We start from the raw sequence: 16,684 nt of genomic DNA, 5'->3' as shown, positions 1-16,684 counted from the left end.
TTAACTTTTTAACATTATCATCACGTTCGTTATGTAATTTTTTTAATGAATTTATATACTCAATGTTTGCCGTATTGGAGCCTTTTAATTGTTCTATTTCAACTAACAGTTTCGCATCTGTATTTTCAGCGTTTAACATTTTTATTTCCTAAAACATTAAATAGAGGAAAAATCTGTTTTTTTTTGGAAATTGAAAATATATACTTACTAATTGTCGACACTTTTCTTTCAATTGACGAACAAATTTACTTAAATGCGCAGCGGCCTTATCATTTGTATCACATTCATCCAAATGATTCATGATTTCATCTTCAAGGCTTACTTTTAAAAGCGTTTGTTTTTCAATGTCTTTTATAATTTGATTCAATTCAAATTCACGTTCTTGATTTGCCTGAAAAAATTTATATTTTTTAACATGATGAGATTATTTAAAATGTTTTTGTATGCGATTTACAGTGTTCGCTTGATTTAGATCCCCTTCTGTAAATTTAATAATCATTCTTTGATTATTTAATTCTGCGGATAATGTTTGCAATCTTTCTTCCTCCGCAGCAATTTGTTTTGTTGTATTGGTATAATCATTTTCAATACGTGATTTTCGTTCATTTATTTGTAAATTTTCTTTCATTTCTTTTTCGATATTATGTTTCAGTACTTCAATTTCGGATATTTGAACACGCAATTGTCCGGTCAAATTTCTAGTTAAAAATAAACATAAAATAATTTGTAACAGCTGTCATCCAAAAACAATATCGATATTTATAAAATAACGAACGACTATTCTTTGCAACTAAATCATCTACCCTGACTCACAAATTTGGCAGAAAATAGCCCTTTGTCTGTCAATTATAATAAGAGAGTTCGACAGTAGATTAGTGCCTGGATGGAAGTGAATGGCTAATATATTTTTTAATTAAAATGATGAAAGCAATAGGAAGTCGAAAGGGATAGAACGGTATCGTAAACTCGCACTTGAAATATAGCTAAGAACACTCTCCATAAAATTACTTTTTTCATTAGAGGCTTTTCCAAACAACCGAATTTGAGGATCTGGCCTATTTTTTAATTGTTCTTGGTACGGAACCCTAAACTAGCACTTGAAACATAGCTAAGAAAACCCTCCATTCAATTAATTATAATTAACAAAAAAATCAAAATTTGGTCGTCCGTTTAGGCGCTACGATGCCTCAGACAGACACACAGACACACAGACATAACTCCTCTTTTTTGGTTTGGGGGTTAGAAATAAGGGAACTACGTCGACAACGACAAAAAAAATCAATTTCCACTTTTCCAATTAAAAAAAAATTTTTTTGTTGAACATATTTTGTGTGGGCGTTTATCCACTTTTACGATTGATAGAAACCACAACAACGCAAGAAGTAGCCATATTTCCTTACAAAATCAATCAATTGATCGTGGAATTTATTCAGGAAACATGACAAAACAGACAAATCCGTAGAATGGAAAATAATTTTTTGGTATGTTAACTTAGCTAAACTCTTACAAATTTTTCCTTCAGAAGCGAGAAAATGGGGCAACCTGACCTGTTGGCTGTTATATAATATAACGATATCGTACGGCATATTATTTGCACAGTAAAACTGGATTGAAGTAAGCGCGTTTACTTGGCTGATAAGCAAATATTCCTTGAATCAGCGATTTCAATACTTAATTGAAAAAAATAAGTAATTGACTGCTTAAAAATTAAAGTATAGCAGGTACATATTTTCTTGAATCAAGAAAATATTTACTTGATGTTAAGAACATATTTTCTTGCTCCAAGTCATTTTTTTTATTGTGGTATCACATACTTGACTGTTTCCATTGCTTCTTGATACTGATTATCGCGTTGTTTTAAATTAAACAGAACATTATTCCACGCTTTTAATAATGAATTTTGTTGTGAATGTAATGCTTCTAAATTCGAGTTAGCATCCTGTGATGCATTCTCTAATTCTTCTTTTTTAGCTTCTTGCACTCGAAGTTGAACATCTAATTGTTCGATTTCTGTTTCACATTTCCATATATCAGTCATCAAATTATAAATATGCATATCCTAAACAAAGAAAAAAAATTTTTTTTTTTTAATTATTCGAAATTTTTATCAAAGTAGCAACAATGATTTTTTACCAATTGGCGTTTTTCCTCTGCCAATTGTTTTTTGTCTTTTAATGATTTATCAGATATTCGTTTGTTTATTGTTAATTCTGAATCCATTTCTTCTTTCCATTGTGTTAATTGTTTTTCGAGTAATGTTAAACTTTCCGTTTCATGTCTTAGATTTCTTTCTAAAATTAAATTGCCCTTTTATAATGAATGAGTGTAAAATGAATTTAAAAAAATATGTAGGTAGGCTTTTGGAGCTAACATTTAGGAAAATAATTTTTTAACACGCCGCTCTATCCCTAAGGAGATCTTGGAAAGACCCCTCTTAGACAACTGTACCTGTACATACCTTGCTCTTCAGCTTTAAGAAGTTCTTGATATTCAAGTTGATGTGCTTTCCTTAAATTCATAACATCTTCTTCATGTTTTTCACGTTTAGCAACTAAATCTTGTAAATCCTTTTCAACTGTTTCAAGTATATTTTGTTGGCGACTTATATCTTGTTGTTTATCATAAACCATAACACCCAAAGCTTCTTTGTGTTTTTCTTCCTCTTTAATGGAAGTTTCCTGTATGCAGATTAAATATTGTTATAATAAAAGTGGCACAATTTTATGCATTCTGGAATTAATAAGTTAAATAGTAATGCAGGAAACAATGAAGTATCCGCTCCTTTATTCTCTACCACTTTTTCAGGTGCTGCATAAACACTTTTTGTCAGATGAAAATTTTCTGATACATTTTTGGGACATTTCTTGAATTCATACGAAACCAAAGTGATAAACAAAGGCAAGATGCTATTGCCAAAGATTAATAAGCCGTAAATTATTAATTGTAATATATGAACAACTAGCTCGACCCGGGAGGAATTCCGCTCCCTTAGTTACCGAAACCCGTGGATTAAAAATAATAATTATATGTCTGGAGTATTTGCAGAGTATCCTTAAAAACTAACATGTTTGCCTTATAATGTTTTGAGTATTATATGTCTAGAGTATTAGGAGAGCATCTGTATAAACTAACATGCTTGCCTAATAAACTTATTGTTATTATTAAAATTTATTTAAAGTTATTATATTTTTTCGTTCATATTATTTGTCTTGCGTGTTTTTTCCTAAGCGGTACATTTTTAGATCGTGAGTATATTTTTCGTCAAACCTAGACATAATAAGCTTGAAAATGAGGGCTGAATCATGGAATTTGATAAACAAATCAGGAAGATAAGAATAGGACAGAAAAAAACTTAAGTAAAATAATATATAAGATATATTTACCAATTCTAACATTTCAACATTAAGTTTTTCGATTTGTTTTGTGAGATGTGCCTTAAGAGTTTGTTGGAATCTAGCTAATAGTGGGTGGTGAGGATTCAGAACTTCTTTATTTTCTTTCGGCTCCTGCGGTTCAGTGGTGCTAGCTTCCGTAGTCCATCTAAAATATTAATGGAAAATTGACGAAAGTTAAGACACATTCCTTAACAATTACATTAATCTTGGAATGTTAACGACTAAATAACTTGGCAACTGATTCTAAGAAATTTAGTTAAAATGAAAATGAAGAATATTCCATTTGTACAATTCATTAAGATAAATAATTGCCTATATATTAATTCAAGATGTTACCTATACATTGGTGGAGCAATTACAGAATTTCCATCTGCATCTTCCAATCTTTCTGGTTCCGTTTGTAAATCAAATAGCATGTGTTGTAATCGTGTTGGCTGGTTATCGGATGGATAATTGTCATCCATCCGAATATTTTCGGCATAATTTTTATCCCAATCTTCGTCCATTGTTCTTCTATGGTACTAATATTTTTGGAGAAAACAAAATACTTCTGTACGGATTATAAAAGATATTTTATTACAAAATTTCTGATTCTCTATCAAACACCACTCATTTATATACAGAAAATATAAATACAATATTTGTTTATTTATCTGTAAGTTGCTATCGAAACCGAAAGAGTTGCTACAGCTACCATTAATATACATATATAAAATTGTACATCCTATGTTCAATGTACAATTTCTTTTCATATCTTATGAATAAAATAATAATTTTAATAAAATTAAACCTTAAAAAAGGACCCTGCGCAACAGCAATGTCAAATAAAATTGTGATTTGGACTGATAACTTTTTATAAGTTAGTGTTTATGGCATATCACTACTATTATTTACTACTATTCAAGCGCGGATTTATATTAAGGGTCATATAAACGCGGGCTTATATAAGGGTTTACATATAAACGCGGATCTAGGGAGGTAGTCATGGGGGTCATGACCCCCTCCAAAACTAATTGTTAACTTAATTGTTTAATAAAGGATAATTTTAAGTAAAACAAAATTTAATTAACAAGGAAAAAATATGCAAGTTTTTAGGAGATTGGCTCCCAAACTAATAAAAGTACAAATAGAAGAAAAATAAGCGGAAAAGGAAGCAAAATTTTTGGTCAATGGGCACCCATACCAGAGGGCCTGAGGTAGATTTGCGAAGACTTTTTCGTTTCAACGTTTCCCAGCTCGAAAAATCTTGTTTTAAGTGACCCCCACCGAAATTTAATTCCAAAAGCTCGCCTATTTGGGGATCAACGAAATATAATTAGAGTTTAATAAACAACTGTGCTCAGTTCCAGATGCGGTCGCATTTTTTCATTATTAACATACAAATACTTTAGTTAATTTTTGGACAAATAATTTAATAATTTTCTAAAATACACCAGCTACAAAAATCTTGTTCAGATAAAAAATGTTGAGTTTGAAGGGAATCCGGAAGTATGCCTAAAAGAGGAGATCAGAAATGACTTTTATTCACAATTTTGCTTAAACCACTTTTCTGTAGCTGACTTTATTTTGATAAAATTGAATACTGACAGTATTTACTCCAAATATGTTATTGAATTAATAATGTTAATTTTTTTTTTTTTTTTTTGAGAAACAACTTTCTAATTTAAAGAGTTCTCCTATCTTCAACGAGATTTATATTTTATCTAGTCTTTGAAACCAAAATGATTATATTCAATATTAGGGGCTGAATAATTACACCCTCCAACTTTTTTATTTTATTGAATTAATTTATTATACATAGATGCAATAATAAAGTTTAACATTGTTTCCGGGATTGATTTATTCATTTGCTTTAGGGGATAACCAGAAAACGGAAAAAAAACTGAAAAATGTATCTATTTTTTACCCGACTAATATAATAAAACAAAATTTTAAATATCTTGATTACCACTATAGTAAAATGAAAATATTTATCATAACCAAGATTGTAGAAAGTAAATTTTATTATAATTTATAAATGAATACAATTATAGTTTAGGCTAAGTTTAGCTAAAGGACTTTGTCGGCAGTTCTGGCACACGCTTGGAAGCGCTTAATCCGGCAAACTTGTGACGGCGGTTTAAAAAGTTTGGGGCACGCCGCTCTAAACTCTAAAATCGAGATCCATCACGGAATCTTTTTTAACTAACGATTGTAAATCCACAAGTTTCGCAATAAATTATTATTTCTAAGAGTTTTTATTTCTAATTTCTAAACGACTTAAAAAAAAACGGAAACAGACTTTTTATAATGAATAACTTTTTTTTATAAACTTTATAATAAAAAAGTTTTCCATATGGAGCCAATTTAAGTAGACACGCTGTAGATATACCGAAGATGGATTTTCGCAAAAATTCGAAATGATTTGTAGATTAATCAATGTTTTTGTTTACCTTGACATGTATTGCACTAGGTCCTTCAATTACGTCATTTAAATAATCTATAAATTTTGACCTAAATTTAAAGAAAAATCACCGCATTTTGCATGTGATTTTTTTATATTTCTTCAAATAATTTTATGAGGAGATTCGTGCAAACATCGTGTTTATCTTATCAGTAACCATTGTTATTGAAATAATAAAATTTGAATATACAGTGTGACGTATTTAAGATGAAGACACCCCCATTTTTTCGTTATTTATAGGAACTTTGATTTGAATTTTTGCACAGTCATACATAGACCACAAACCCATGCTGAAATTTTTCAGATCAAATGACCCACCAGGAAACATGTTGGAAAAGATGCTCTTAGATGTAAAAGTAAGTTTAAGCACCATGGCGGCAGTTTCGCACAGTTTTGTTGGCAGGTGACATGGTGGCAGTTTTGGACCTATTTGGGCTACAAATTAATTCTATTAAAATGTTAATCGAAAATTTCAATTACTTTATTATTATTATTATTATTATTATTATTATTATTATTATTATTATATAAAAGTGATAGAATTTTACTGATTCTGTATTAAAACTTTAATAAAAAAAAAGAATCTCTGTAAATTTTATGAAAATGTATTTTTTTTTGTTATATATAAATAAAAATCGTTACATATATTAAATTTTGTTTTTTTTTATATTTTCTATCCTATTTTTTCTTTTAGAACAAAATTATCAATTAATTAATTATTAAGTAAAGGTAAGTATTAAATTGGTAATAACTAAGCTGGGTGGGTGTGTGGCTATAGCACTTACCGCTGAAACCATGGTACGCTGGTTCGTATCCTGGTGTGGATAACATTTTTACTTTTAAATTAAGTGAATTTTTCCTGATGCTAAAAATTTTCCACTATTTTTACAATTTTAATTATCTATATAACCCGCCCTCTTGTTATAAATAACGTCATAAATCATATGTCATAAATCATTATTCTGTCAGTGTCTTCTCCTGTTACAAAATATTAAAAAATATGTACAAAAATGACTGGTTATGCTAAAATTTGAAATTTTTAATAGGAGAACATGCCATATAGTTTATCTGACTCATATTCTCCTATTACAAAATATTAAAATTTAAATTTATAAAATTAAAAATCGCTCGTTAAGACTAAAATTTGAAATTTTGTAATAGGAGAACATGTTTTATATTTTATCAAACTTTTTTTATAACATATTCGCCTATTACAAAATATTAAAAAAATACTTCAAAGTAAGAGCTCCGCGATCTTAGCACCTCATGTGCGGAATTTCGATTGACCAATTATATATACCATCTGAAAGGTCAGAAATTGGTCATAAAACGTCAGTTGGTCTCATTAATTGGTCAGCATCAGAAAATTTTTTATTAAAGATTAAAGTTTTTCAAGGTCAATTAATAAGTTTAGCACCTCATTCGCAGAAAAAATAAAAAACTCCACCTATGCGCGATCGGGAAGCATTCGCTGATAATTGGTCAGCTAATATAAATAATTGGTCAGTTTAATTTAATATTAAAAAAAATTAAAAAATTTGTCTCTGTCGTAACGCGTATGCTTTGAGCCGGATGGTTTTATCAGGGCAGTGAGTACTTACGCACAGCTCTTCACTATAAACCAGACAGAGTAGGGGAAATATTTTTTTTATAATTTTTTACTTTTAAAAAAATGAATTTTTCCTTTTATTTAAATTTTTCACTCTTTTTATACCATGTATATATGAAATATACATAGTATATTAAGTTTAGTCCCAAGTTTGTAACGCTTAAAAATAATGATGTTAGTATAAAAATTTTGTCATAGGTGTTCGTAAAATCACCTAATTAGTCCATTTCCGGTTGTCCGTCCGTCCATCCGTCCGTCTGTGGACACGATAACTCAAAAACGAAAAAAGATATCGAGCTGAAATTTTTACAGCGTACTCAGGACGTAAAAAGTGAGGTCAAGTTCGTAAATGAGCATCATAGGTGAATTGGGTCTTGGGTCCGTAGGACCCATCTTGTAAACCGTTAGAGATAGAACAAAAGTTTAAATGTAAAATTTTTTTTCATAAACATCACTGTTTACTCGTGGGGGCGCCAATTAGGCGGAAATTTTATAATAGGTACTATACTTGATTATCAGTTATGTATGTGTCACATGTTTGTATGTGTAATGTGATAAATAAATCAACACTGACTATGCATGGTATTTCAACAATTAACTCAGTCAATTGTTTGTTTTCACTTGTATTATATATATTTGTACATATGTCACCTATAAAAAATTTGAATGAATAATAATAATGGTTATTTTATATAGTAAAAAATCAATTTTCGGGATAACGTTTTCAAATTAATATAAATAAATAAATATCGTTATATATTTTAAATTTTGTTTTATTTTATTCTATCCCATTTTTCCTTTCAAACAAAATTATTAATTAACTAATTAATTTTTTTTTAGTAAAGGTACAAACAAATTCTTATAAAATATAGGTGAGATAAAGAAGTTGGATTGTAAATACGTAATATTCTTTTTGGATTTTCATTTTATTTTTGTGTGGTATTTGGTTTGTAAAAAAAAAGTTGATGCAAAAAAATTTTTTTAAGATGAAATTAATTATATGGAATTATGTGCAAGTAATTCGTAAATAGTTTTTATGTATTTTGATTTCATTTAAATAAAGTTGAAAACTCAAACCCTGTTTTTATTTTATTTTTCCCCATCTCTCTGTAGCTATACAATATTATTTCAGTTAAAAATAGGTAAGTATTTCGAACTTCACGATAGGTAAGTATTTCAAACTTCGTTTGCCATTTTTTTTTGTAATAATACTACTCAAAATTTTCCGAAAATGAGTTTTACTTTTTGTTATAATTTAAGAAAGTCGAAAATATGAATATAATTATTTATTAATACGAATAACAGAGCCCTAATGGTATAATGGTTAGCGTATCTGACTTCGAATAAATAGTCCCTTGGTTCGAAACTAGGTGAGGACATATATTAAAAAAATTAAGCAAAATCTGATTTTTATTTTCATTTTTTTCCAAATTTCCACCACAGCATGTTTGCCTAGTAAATGATGAAAAAATTAGTTTTTTTTCGTTCAAAAACTTCAATTTTTTTCACATTTCTACTAGGAGAACATCAAGGACGGACGGAATAAGTAGTACCTGATAGCAAGGTAATTGTTGTCACCTCGTAAGTCAGAAAGTTAGTGGTCTGCACACCCGTGTTTGGTGAGTGTGACCTCTAGTGGGCAGACCAATAACTTTCTGCCAAAATAAAATTTTAGACTTTCGGGGTGAAAACACTTACTCACCTTTCTCCTTATCAGGAACTACTAATTCCCACTTATGTTCTCCTAGTACAAATGTTGAAAAAATTGAAAATTTTTTCGAAATTATATTATTTTGAATATAAAAAAAATTAAACTGACCAATTATTTATATTAGCTGACCAATTATCAGCGAATGCTTCCCGATCGCGCATAGGTGGAGTTTTTTCAATCTTTAATAAAAAATTTTCTGATGCTGACCAATTAATGAGACCAAGCTTTTATGACCAATTTCTGACCTTTCAGATATGGTATAATTGGTCAATCGAAATTCCGCACATGAGGTGCTAAGATCGCGGAGCTAAAGTAAGTTGGTTTTTTCGTTGTACATGCTAAAATTTATTTGTTAAATGAAATTTTAGAAGATTTTGTAATAGGAGAACATGTTATTTCACCCAAAAAAAAAAAATTATTTTAGGAGGTGGGTTTTTTTTCGCTCTTTTACTTATTTGTCGCTTTTGGTTCTCATTACAATTATCTAAAAATGTGACATTACCTTGGTGTAATAACTTATTTAATAAAAATATTTTCGAGGTATTGTTAGTTACGAACCGAAGTACTCTGTAACAGCAGGCAACTGCGCTAACCACTACTCTACCTTTGACATATTGAATTAATCAATCATGTAATATCAATATCAATAAACTTGTTTTCTAAACCTAGTATTTATTTTTCTTTTACTGACCTCTTTTCATTAAACTTATCCATTATGTATTTCTTTTTACTTACCTTTTTTTCAATAAACTTACTTATAAATGAATAATTGTAGTAATATTTTATTAAAAATGTAGGTTCTGCTTGATATTCCTGAAGTCGATATAAAGGATAAATTATAAGGGGTAGGTATAATATTGAATAATAATAATTAAACCATAAAAATTGATAAAACGATATTTTATTATATGTTATATTTGCACATATTTCACCTAAAATAAATATAAATCAATAAGGGTTATTTTATACAGTATAAAATCATTTTTCGGTATAACGTTTTCATTTTTTCTAAATTTTCACAATTTTATCATTAAATTTTTTTATCAGTTTTATTTTGGATTTTGAATATGTTTTCCTAAAGCATATTTACAAAAAATTCATGGATATAAAGCTAACGTAATTAGGCCCCCCACAAAAATTTATTTTCGGATTAATTAATTATAATCTTTTTTAGTCTATTGTTCGTCGTATACTCTTCATTGTTTGATCATTAAAATTATTTGTTTGATCGTTGTTTATCTTATATATTTAAACGAGCAATTCTTGTATATATATATATATATATATATATATATATATATATATATATATATATATATATATATATATATATATATATATATATATATATCAACGATCTTGGAAATGGCTCCAACGATTTTCATGAAAATGAGTATGTAGGGGTTTTTTGGGGCGATAAGTCGATCTAGCTAGGTTTCATTTATCAGAAATGTCGATTTATCGGTCTTTTCATGAAAAATTCATCAGACATCTATTGGTGTATAACGTAGTTAATGAAATACAATGCAAATTATAACATAACAAAAAGGAGGCGTTTGAGTAGTCTAAAGTGAAAAAAATTAATCAGACATCTATTGGTGTATAACGTAGTTAATGAAATACAATGCAAATTATAACATAACAAAAAGGAGGCGTTTGAGTAGTCTAAAGTGAAAAATATGACTCTTGCTGACATCTATTGGTGAATAACCGAGCAAAGCTCGGTCATCCAGATATTTTATTATTAATTAAACAATTATTTGTTATTAAGTTAGCCCTCCATAATATTGATTTCCACTTTTTCCTCTTTATTCAATGTATTTTAAGGAGTTATTGATTGTTCGTTTATTATTAGCAATTGTTGGAAGGTAGGATAATTAAAAAAATGTGAATAAAAAAAATGGTATCATTTAAATTATGGTTGAACACTTCAACAATAAATTGATTTTCTATTGAAAAATAAAGACTTGTTGATTCTGGAGCTTAGATACTAGCACATTGTAAATAGTAAAAAATAAAGTAAACTCTGACGCTGATTTATCTTATTATATTGTCCTTAAAAATAAATATATCTTATCAAAGAAGAGTAAATCTAGGTTTTTACTAAAATATACGGACTATCTCGTAATATCAATATAACATAGGCTAGAGTTAGAACGAATATTCGGTTATTATTATTCAATGTTCGGCTGAATATTATACCACATTCGATTGACTCTACTCATCATTAAAAAAAGGCACAAAATATTAAAAATGTAATTAGTGTAAATAGATAATTATTGTAACCGTATGTTCTCCTAATACAATTATAAAAATTGACGATTTATTTTTATAGTAGACTGATGTTTTCTATTAATGCATTACATTCTCCTAGTACAAATACTCAAAAATTGACGATTTATTTTAGTGCAAGTGGATGTGGTGGAGCCCGGTTGTTGAATTACTTTACTTCGCTATGTAAATTACTACTTTACTTTTTAATTAATGCAGTCGGATTTTTTGATTTTTTTAAATTTAATTTTTTATTTTACACTTTTTAGTTAGAATTTTCAATACCTACTCAACACCCCACTTAATATAGTTCGAAGACTTTCATTTTCAGCCTATGTATGCATGTTTGGTCCCTTAAGGCGCTCTAGAGGTCAAACGCGTGAGTCAATTTTAATGATTCTTACGTCAATCGATTTGCCTATAATTTAATAGCTATTCAACAATACCCCACTTAACATAGTTCGTCGACTTTCATATTTTTCTTTATCACCTCGCCTGGTGGTCGCCATATTGAATTTTCATTACTGCCTTAGATTCATCAAAATCGGCCCACGGTTTGGTCTCTATTGTGCCACATAGGAACACACATACATGCATATATAGACTGATAAACAGGTAATCACTCCTTTGCGTCGCGCGGCCGGGTAAAAAGACAAAGTTTTTAGAGGCCACTGCAGTTCTCATTTCCCCATTCTCTTTTATATCTAAGTAACAAGCTGTTAAAATTCCAATACGATGTGTCTTTCGGTTTTTGAATTATCGTGATGGAGAGACGGATGGATGAATTATAGTTCACTATCGATGAACTATATGCTATATGCATTTGGGAGAAATGTACTTATCACTTGGATCGTTTTATGAACATCTGTATCAAAATTTTGTTTCTACGATCAATATTTTTAGGCGGTACAAGCTCTATATGTTACATACGTAAGATTTTAATTGAATGTAATTATAATTAAAATAAATTTAAGAAATATACCGTCGTCAAAGATCTGTTTTTTTGTTTACGAATTAAAATAAGTTTAAACTTTACTAAATATTTAACTGACATTCATTATTAAATAATATACATATTTACTTAATATTGTGTTTGTTTGCCATTGTTTATAATTATAAGTAAACAAAAATTTATTTATGAGTTCCAAAATACATATTTTAGATTTTTAGTTTATATTTAAGAATATATTTTATATCAGTTATTTTGTAAAATTGTTGTGCCTAGATTATTAAAATGTTTCTAAAATTAAATAGTTCATATTATCCACAAATTTTTGCATCTATTTTTGGTAAGCAGATGGTAAACAATTGTTATTTACTAAAAAAAGAAACATCAATCAGTGGAATTCGAATTTGAAAATAATAATATTATTTTTATAGTTTAACAGTAGAATAGGTTCATACTTCATACACTGTCAAACACGTTTTTCAAATAATTCCATCGAACATTTTCATCAAAAATGTTTGACAAACACGTTTGTCAAACAATTACATCAAACATTTTTGTCAAACGTTTTTATAAAACATACTTGACAAACAATTCTATCAAAGATCCAAGAATTTCAAAAATAGTATATTACAATTCTAGGCCAGAAAGTTGGATATCACATACACCAGGATATCCAACATTCTGGCCCTGGGTTGTATACTATTTTTCTTAATCCTCTAATCGCAAATACGGCCTTCCCGGAACTTTGAAATATCCGTAACAATATATTCCTATTATGATCTTGGTAGTCTTGATACTAAAAACTGAAACGAAATATTAATAAAAATTGATCTGCTAATCTGGGCTCTATTCCTAAATGTATGTAAATACCAATTTAGTTGTTCAATCTTAGAGTCCATGAGCAGACCAAGTTTGATAAGTGTTTCGTTTCAGTTTTTGTTATCAAGACTCTCAAGTGGCAATAGGAATAAATTCTTCCAAATTTTTAAAAATAACGACCAAAGGGCCCCATTTTGATAAAACTCTATCTCAGAGGATACGTAATACTATAAGCTATTAATACGTGGCTTTCGGGATAACGATGATCATCAACTTCATATTTGGCAACTAATTATAGGAGCCTTGGCAACATTTACAACCGGACAATTTATTGGATGGGTATCACCATCGATTCCAGAATTAGAAAGTGACAGATCAGTAATACCAGGTGGTATTAGTAGCTATGAATCATCATGGATTTTAATTGTTGGTTTTATTGGTAATATTTTAGCTACGATATTAGTTGCATTTGTTTCTGATATATTTGGACGTAAACGTATGATTTTATTTAGTACGTTACCAGTATTTTTGTCATGGATTCTAATTTATATGGCTAATAGACTTGGTGAGTTACAATTTTTGCTTATAGTTTACTTCGATAATTTTCATATTCAGATTTACCTTCGATAATCACGCTAAATCCACATTTTTCGACTTGTTTTTATGGAAAATTACGTTATAATATAGTGAAAGCAAGATAGGATACAAACCATTTATCATTCTGCATGTTCTGCTATATCAGTCTGATGTGTGTGTTGACGTTACTGGCGTTTGAATTTATAGTTTAGAAAAAACATTTTACCATTTAAATTTAAACATCAGTTTACTTTATATTTTTTAAATTAAATTAAATATATTTTTTAAATTAAATTAAATATATTTTTTAAATTAAAGTTTAAAAGTATTCTTGCAAATTAAAGTTATTACGTCATATAATATTTCTCTTTGGTCGTTTCCGCTATCCAATTTAAAAGTTTTTTTTAAATTGCATGTAGCCTTTCAACTTTGCTGAACATAGAAAATAAACACAGATTTGAATTTGTTTGACCGGACGTAGTTCGAAAACTACCTTTTAAAAAATTTTGTGGCGTTGAGAGCTTTTGATCAAAACGATCCAAACAACAATCTTGAGAGTGGTTTGAAAAATTTTTACGGAAAAACATTTTCTTATCTAATCGTCCTTTAAAATTTTGTTAAAATGCTAATCTTTTTTTTCTAGAAATATTATATGGAGCACGATTTATTGGCGGTTTTGGTGAAACAATTGGAAAAGCAACAATGTTTATGTATATTGGTGAAATTGCTGAAGCTGAAATACGTGGTGCATTAGGAACAATTCTAGTTATAACATTAAATCTAGGCATATTATTTGAATATGCATTAGGACCATTTTTATCATTTCCTAATTTAGCATTAATATCATCCACAATACCAATACTTTTATTTGGGACATTTATATTTATGCCAGAATCACCATATTATCACATGATGAATGGTGACGATACAAACGCTGAAAAATCACTCCAATATTTACGTTCCAAAAAAGAAGTTACAGAAGAATTAATTGAAATTAAAAGTGTTGTTGAAAGCAAATTATGTAAGATGGACGCACTAAAATTATTACTAACAGTGAAGAAAAATCGTGATACATTATTACTAATGTGCGCCATATTTGCAACTCAAGAACTCAGTGGAATAACACCAAATGTTATGTATGCCGAAAAAATTTTACAAGAAACTCATTTCAGTTTTATACGAACCGATTTAGTACCGATTATATTACCATTAGTGAAAATTGTTGCAACATTATTGACAACGGTGTTAGTTGATAAAGTTGGACGGCGTCCATTATTCATTCTATCCGCAATCACATGTGGATTTGCATTGACGTTAGTCAGTGGTTATTTTTATTTATTGGAAGTGGAAAAAATTGATTTAAGTAACTATGGTTGGGTACCAGTTGTTACCATCACTAGTTATAATTTTTTGTTTATTCTTGGTTTTGGATGTTTACCTTTTATTTTGATTGGCGAATTATTTCAAACGAATGTTAAAGCTATTGCTGTTTCGATTACAGCATTGTTTGTACCAATATGTTCAGCAATTGTAACTAAAGTATTTCAAACATTGTTTGATGATTATGGACGCTATGCTGCCTTTGGTTATTTAGCAATATCTTGCTATCTATGTTTTGTGTTTATTACAATATTTTTACCAGAAACTAAAAATAAATCACTAGCACAACTTGTGCAAGACAAACTGTAAACGTGAATTTATTCTCGCTTTAACACCCGGGGCTGAAATATCTTTTCATTTAAAGCACTGATCTCTTAACTGAATAAAGGATCCATTGTATTGAAATTCAGAATTTCTGAACTTTTAATATATACTAGCGCCACCAATGAGTGGCTAGAGCTAAAAAATAAAAGCGTTGAATGGTGTTATTTAGTTCCCAACCACTCATTCTGAGGCGCTGGGATGCTTCAATACAAAATACTTTATTTTATTTTACACCATATAGATTCTATATCACCTTAATATAGACATCAGTGATTTAAAGGGAAACTTCTGAAATCCTACTCCTTCCCAAATGAATGATTATCGGCTCGAATTTATTATTTTAAGAATAAGAAACAAAATTACTTGATTCAGTTCATATGTATTACTAATTTTAAGTTATATTTTTCGAATTTTTTGTTAGAATTTTGGCTACAAATTTTATTTGATGTTTTTTCGACCTTACGAAGTTTTTAACTTCAAAAACTTATCAAGATTAGCCTTACCGAGTAACCTAATAAATTTTACTATGAAAATTGTTTTTACTCATCTCATATATCAGGTGCGTAATTTTAATCGAATAATCCAAAAATCTAAAATACACCATCTATAAAAATCTGGTTCAGACTAAAATTAATGAATTTGAAGCGGGGCATCTTTTGCTGACATCTAATTTGAATCGAAAATTTATACAAAATGGGGATTGACAAAAGGCTGATTAATATTATAAAAAACCTATATTATAACCAAAAAGCGACAGTCAAATTAAGATAAGGAAAAGCGGCTGGATAGAAATAAAGAAAATAGTTCGACAAGACTGTGTTCTATTTCCCTTTATAACTTATACAGCGATCGCACAAAGAGAGAAACCTTAGAAAAGTTTAAGGAGGGTATACAAGTGAATGGACAATTAATAACCAATATCCAATAAAACAGTAAGGATTGTATTTGCAAGAAATAACAAACAAATTATCCTAAATCTAAAGCATAAAGGTGTGACTCCAATAAAACAAGTAAACGCGTACAATTATCTTGGCGTAAAATTTAACAGCGATTGCAACCAAACAATGGAAATCAAAGCGAGAATTGGCCAGGCAAAGACTTTTTTTTTACAAACTAAAAAGTTTAGGGTTTAATAACAAACAGTTGCGAGTGCGTTTTTTTAAATTATAAGCATGGCCACACATGCATATTATTCTATGCGTGCGAA

General features: G+C 29.0%; 3 protein-coding genes across 3 annotated transcripts; 1 reads left to right on the top strand and 2 right to left on the bottom strand.

Annotated features, from left to right (window-relative positions):
• Window positions 1–1,902, bottom strand: LOC123296124 (interaptin-like). Its single transcript, XM_044877586.1, has 5 exons — window positions 1,815–1,902; window positions 455–698; window positions 209–391; window positions 60–148; window positions 1–4 (listed from the first exon to the last, which is right to left on the bottom strand). Exons 1-5 carry the CDS (start codon window positions 1,826–1,828, stop codon window positions 1–3), a joined length of 534 nt encoding a protein of 177 aa, XP_044733521.1. The 5' UTR covers window positions 1,829–1,902.
• Window positions 1,903–2,272: 370 nt separating this feature from the next.
• Window positions 2,273–3,911, bottom strand: LOC123296123 (coiled-coil domain-containing protein 40-like). Its single transcript, XM_044877585.1, has 4 exons — window positions 3,732–3,911; window positions 3,384–3,540; window positions 2,449–2,678; window positions 2,273–2,291 (listed from the first exon to the last, which is right to left on the bottom strand). Exons 1-4 carry the CDS (start codon window positions 3,899–3,901, stop codon window positions 2,273–2,275), a joined length of 576 nt encoding a protein of 191 aa, XP_044733520.1. The 5' UTR covers window positions 3,902–3,911.
• Window positions 3,912–12,625: 8,714 nt separating this feature from the next.
• On the top strand, window positions 12,626–15,853 carry LOC123295090 (facilitated trehalose transporter Tret1-like). The gene is made up of 3 exons (XM_044876305.1): window positions 12,626–12,718; window positions 13,496–13,762; window positions 14,417–15,853. The coding sequence occupies exons 1-3, from the start codon at window positions 12,664–12,666 to the stop codon at window positions 15,460–15,462; spliced, it is 1,368 nt and encodes a 455-aa protein (XP_044732240.1). The 5' UTR covers window positions 12,626–12,663; the 3' UTR covers window positions 15,463–15,853.
• Window positions 15,854–16,684: the final 831 nt, after the last annotated feature.

This window comes from Chrysoperla carnea, chromosome 3 (assembly GCF_905475395.1).
Source record: "Chrysoperla carnea chromosome 3, inChrCarn1.1, whole genome shotgun sequence".
Classification (NCBI taxonomy): Eukaryota; Metazoa; Arthropoda; class Insecta; order Neuroptera; family Chrysopidae; genus Chrysoperla; species Chrysoperla carnea.
Note: the sequence above shows the minus strand (reverse complement) of the source record. Positions and strands in the feature narration are given on the sequence as shown.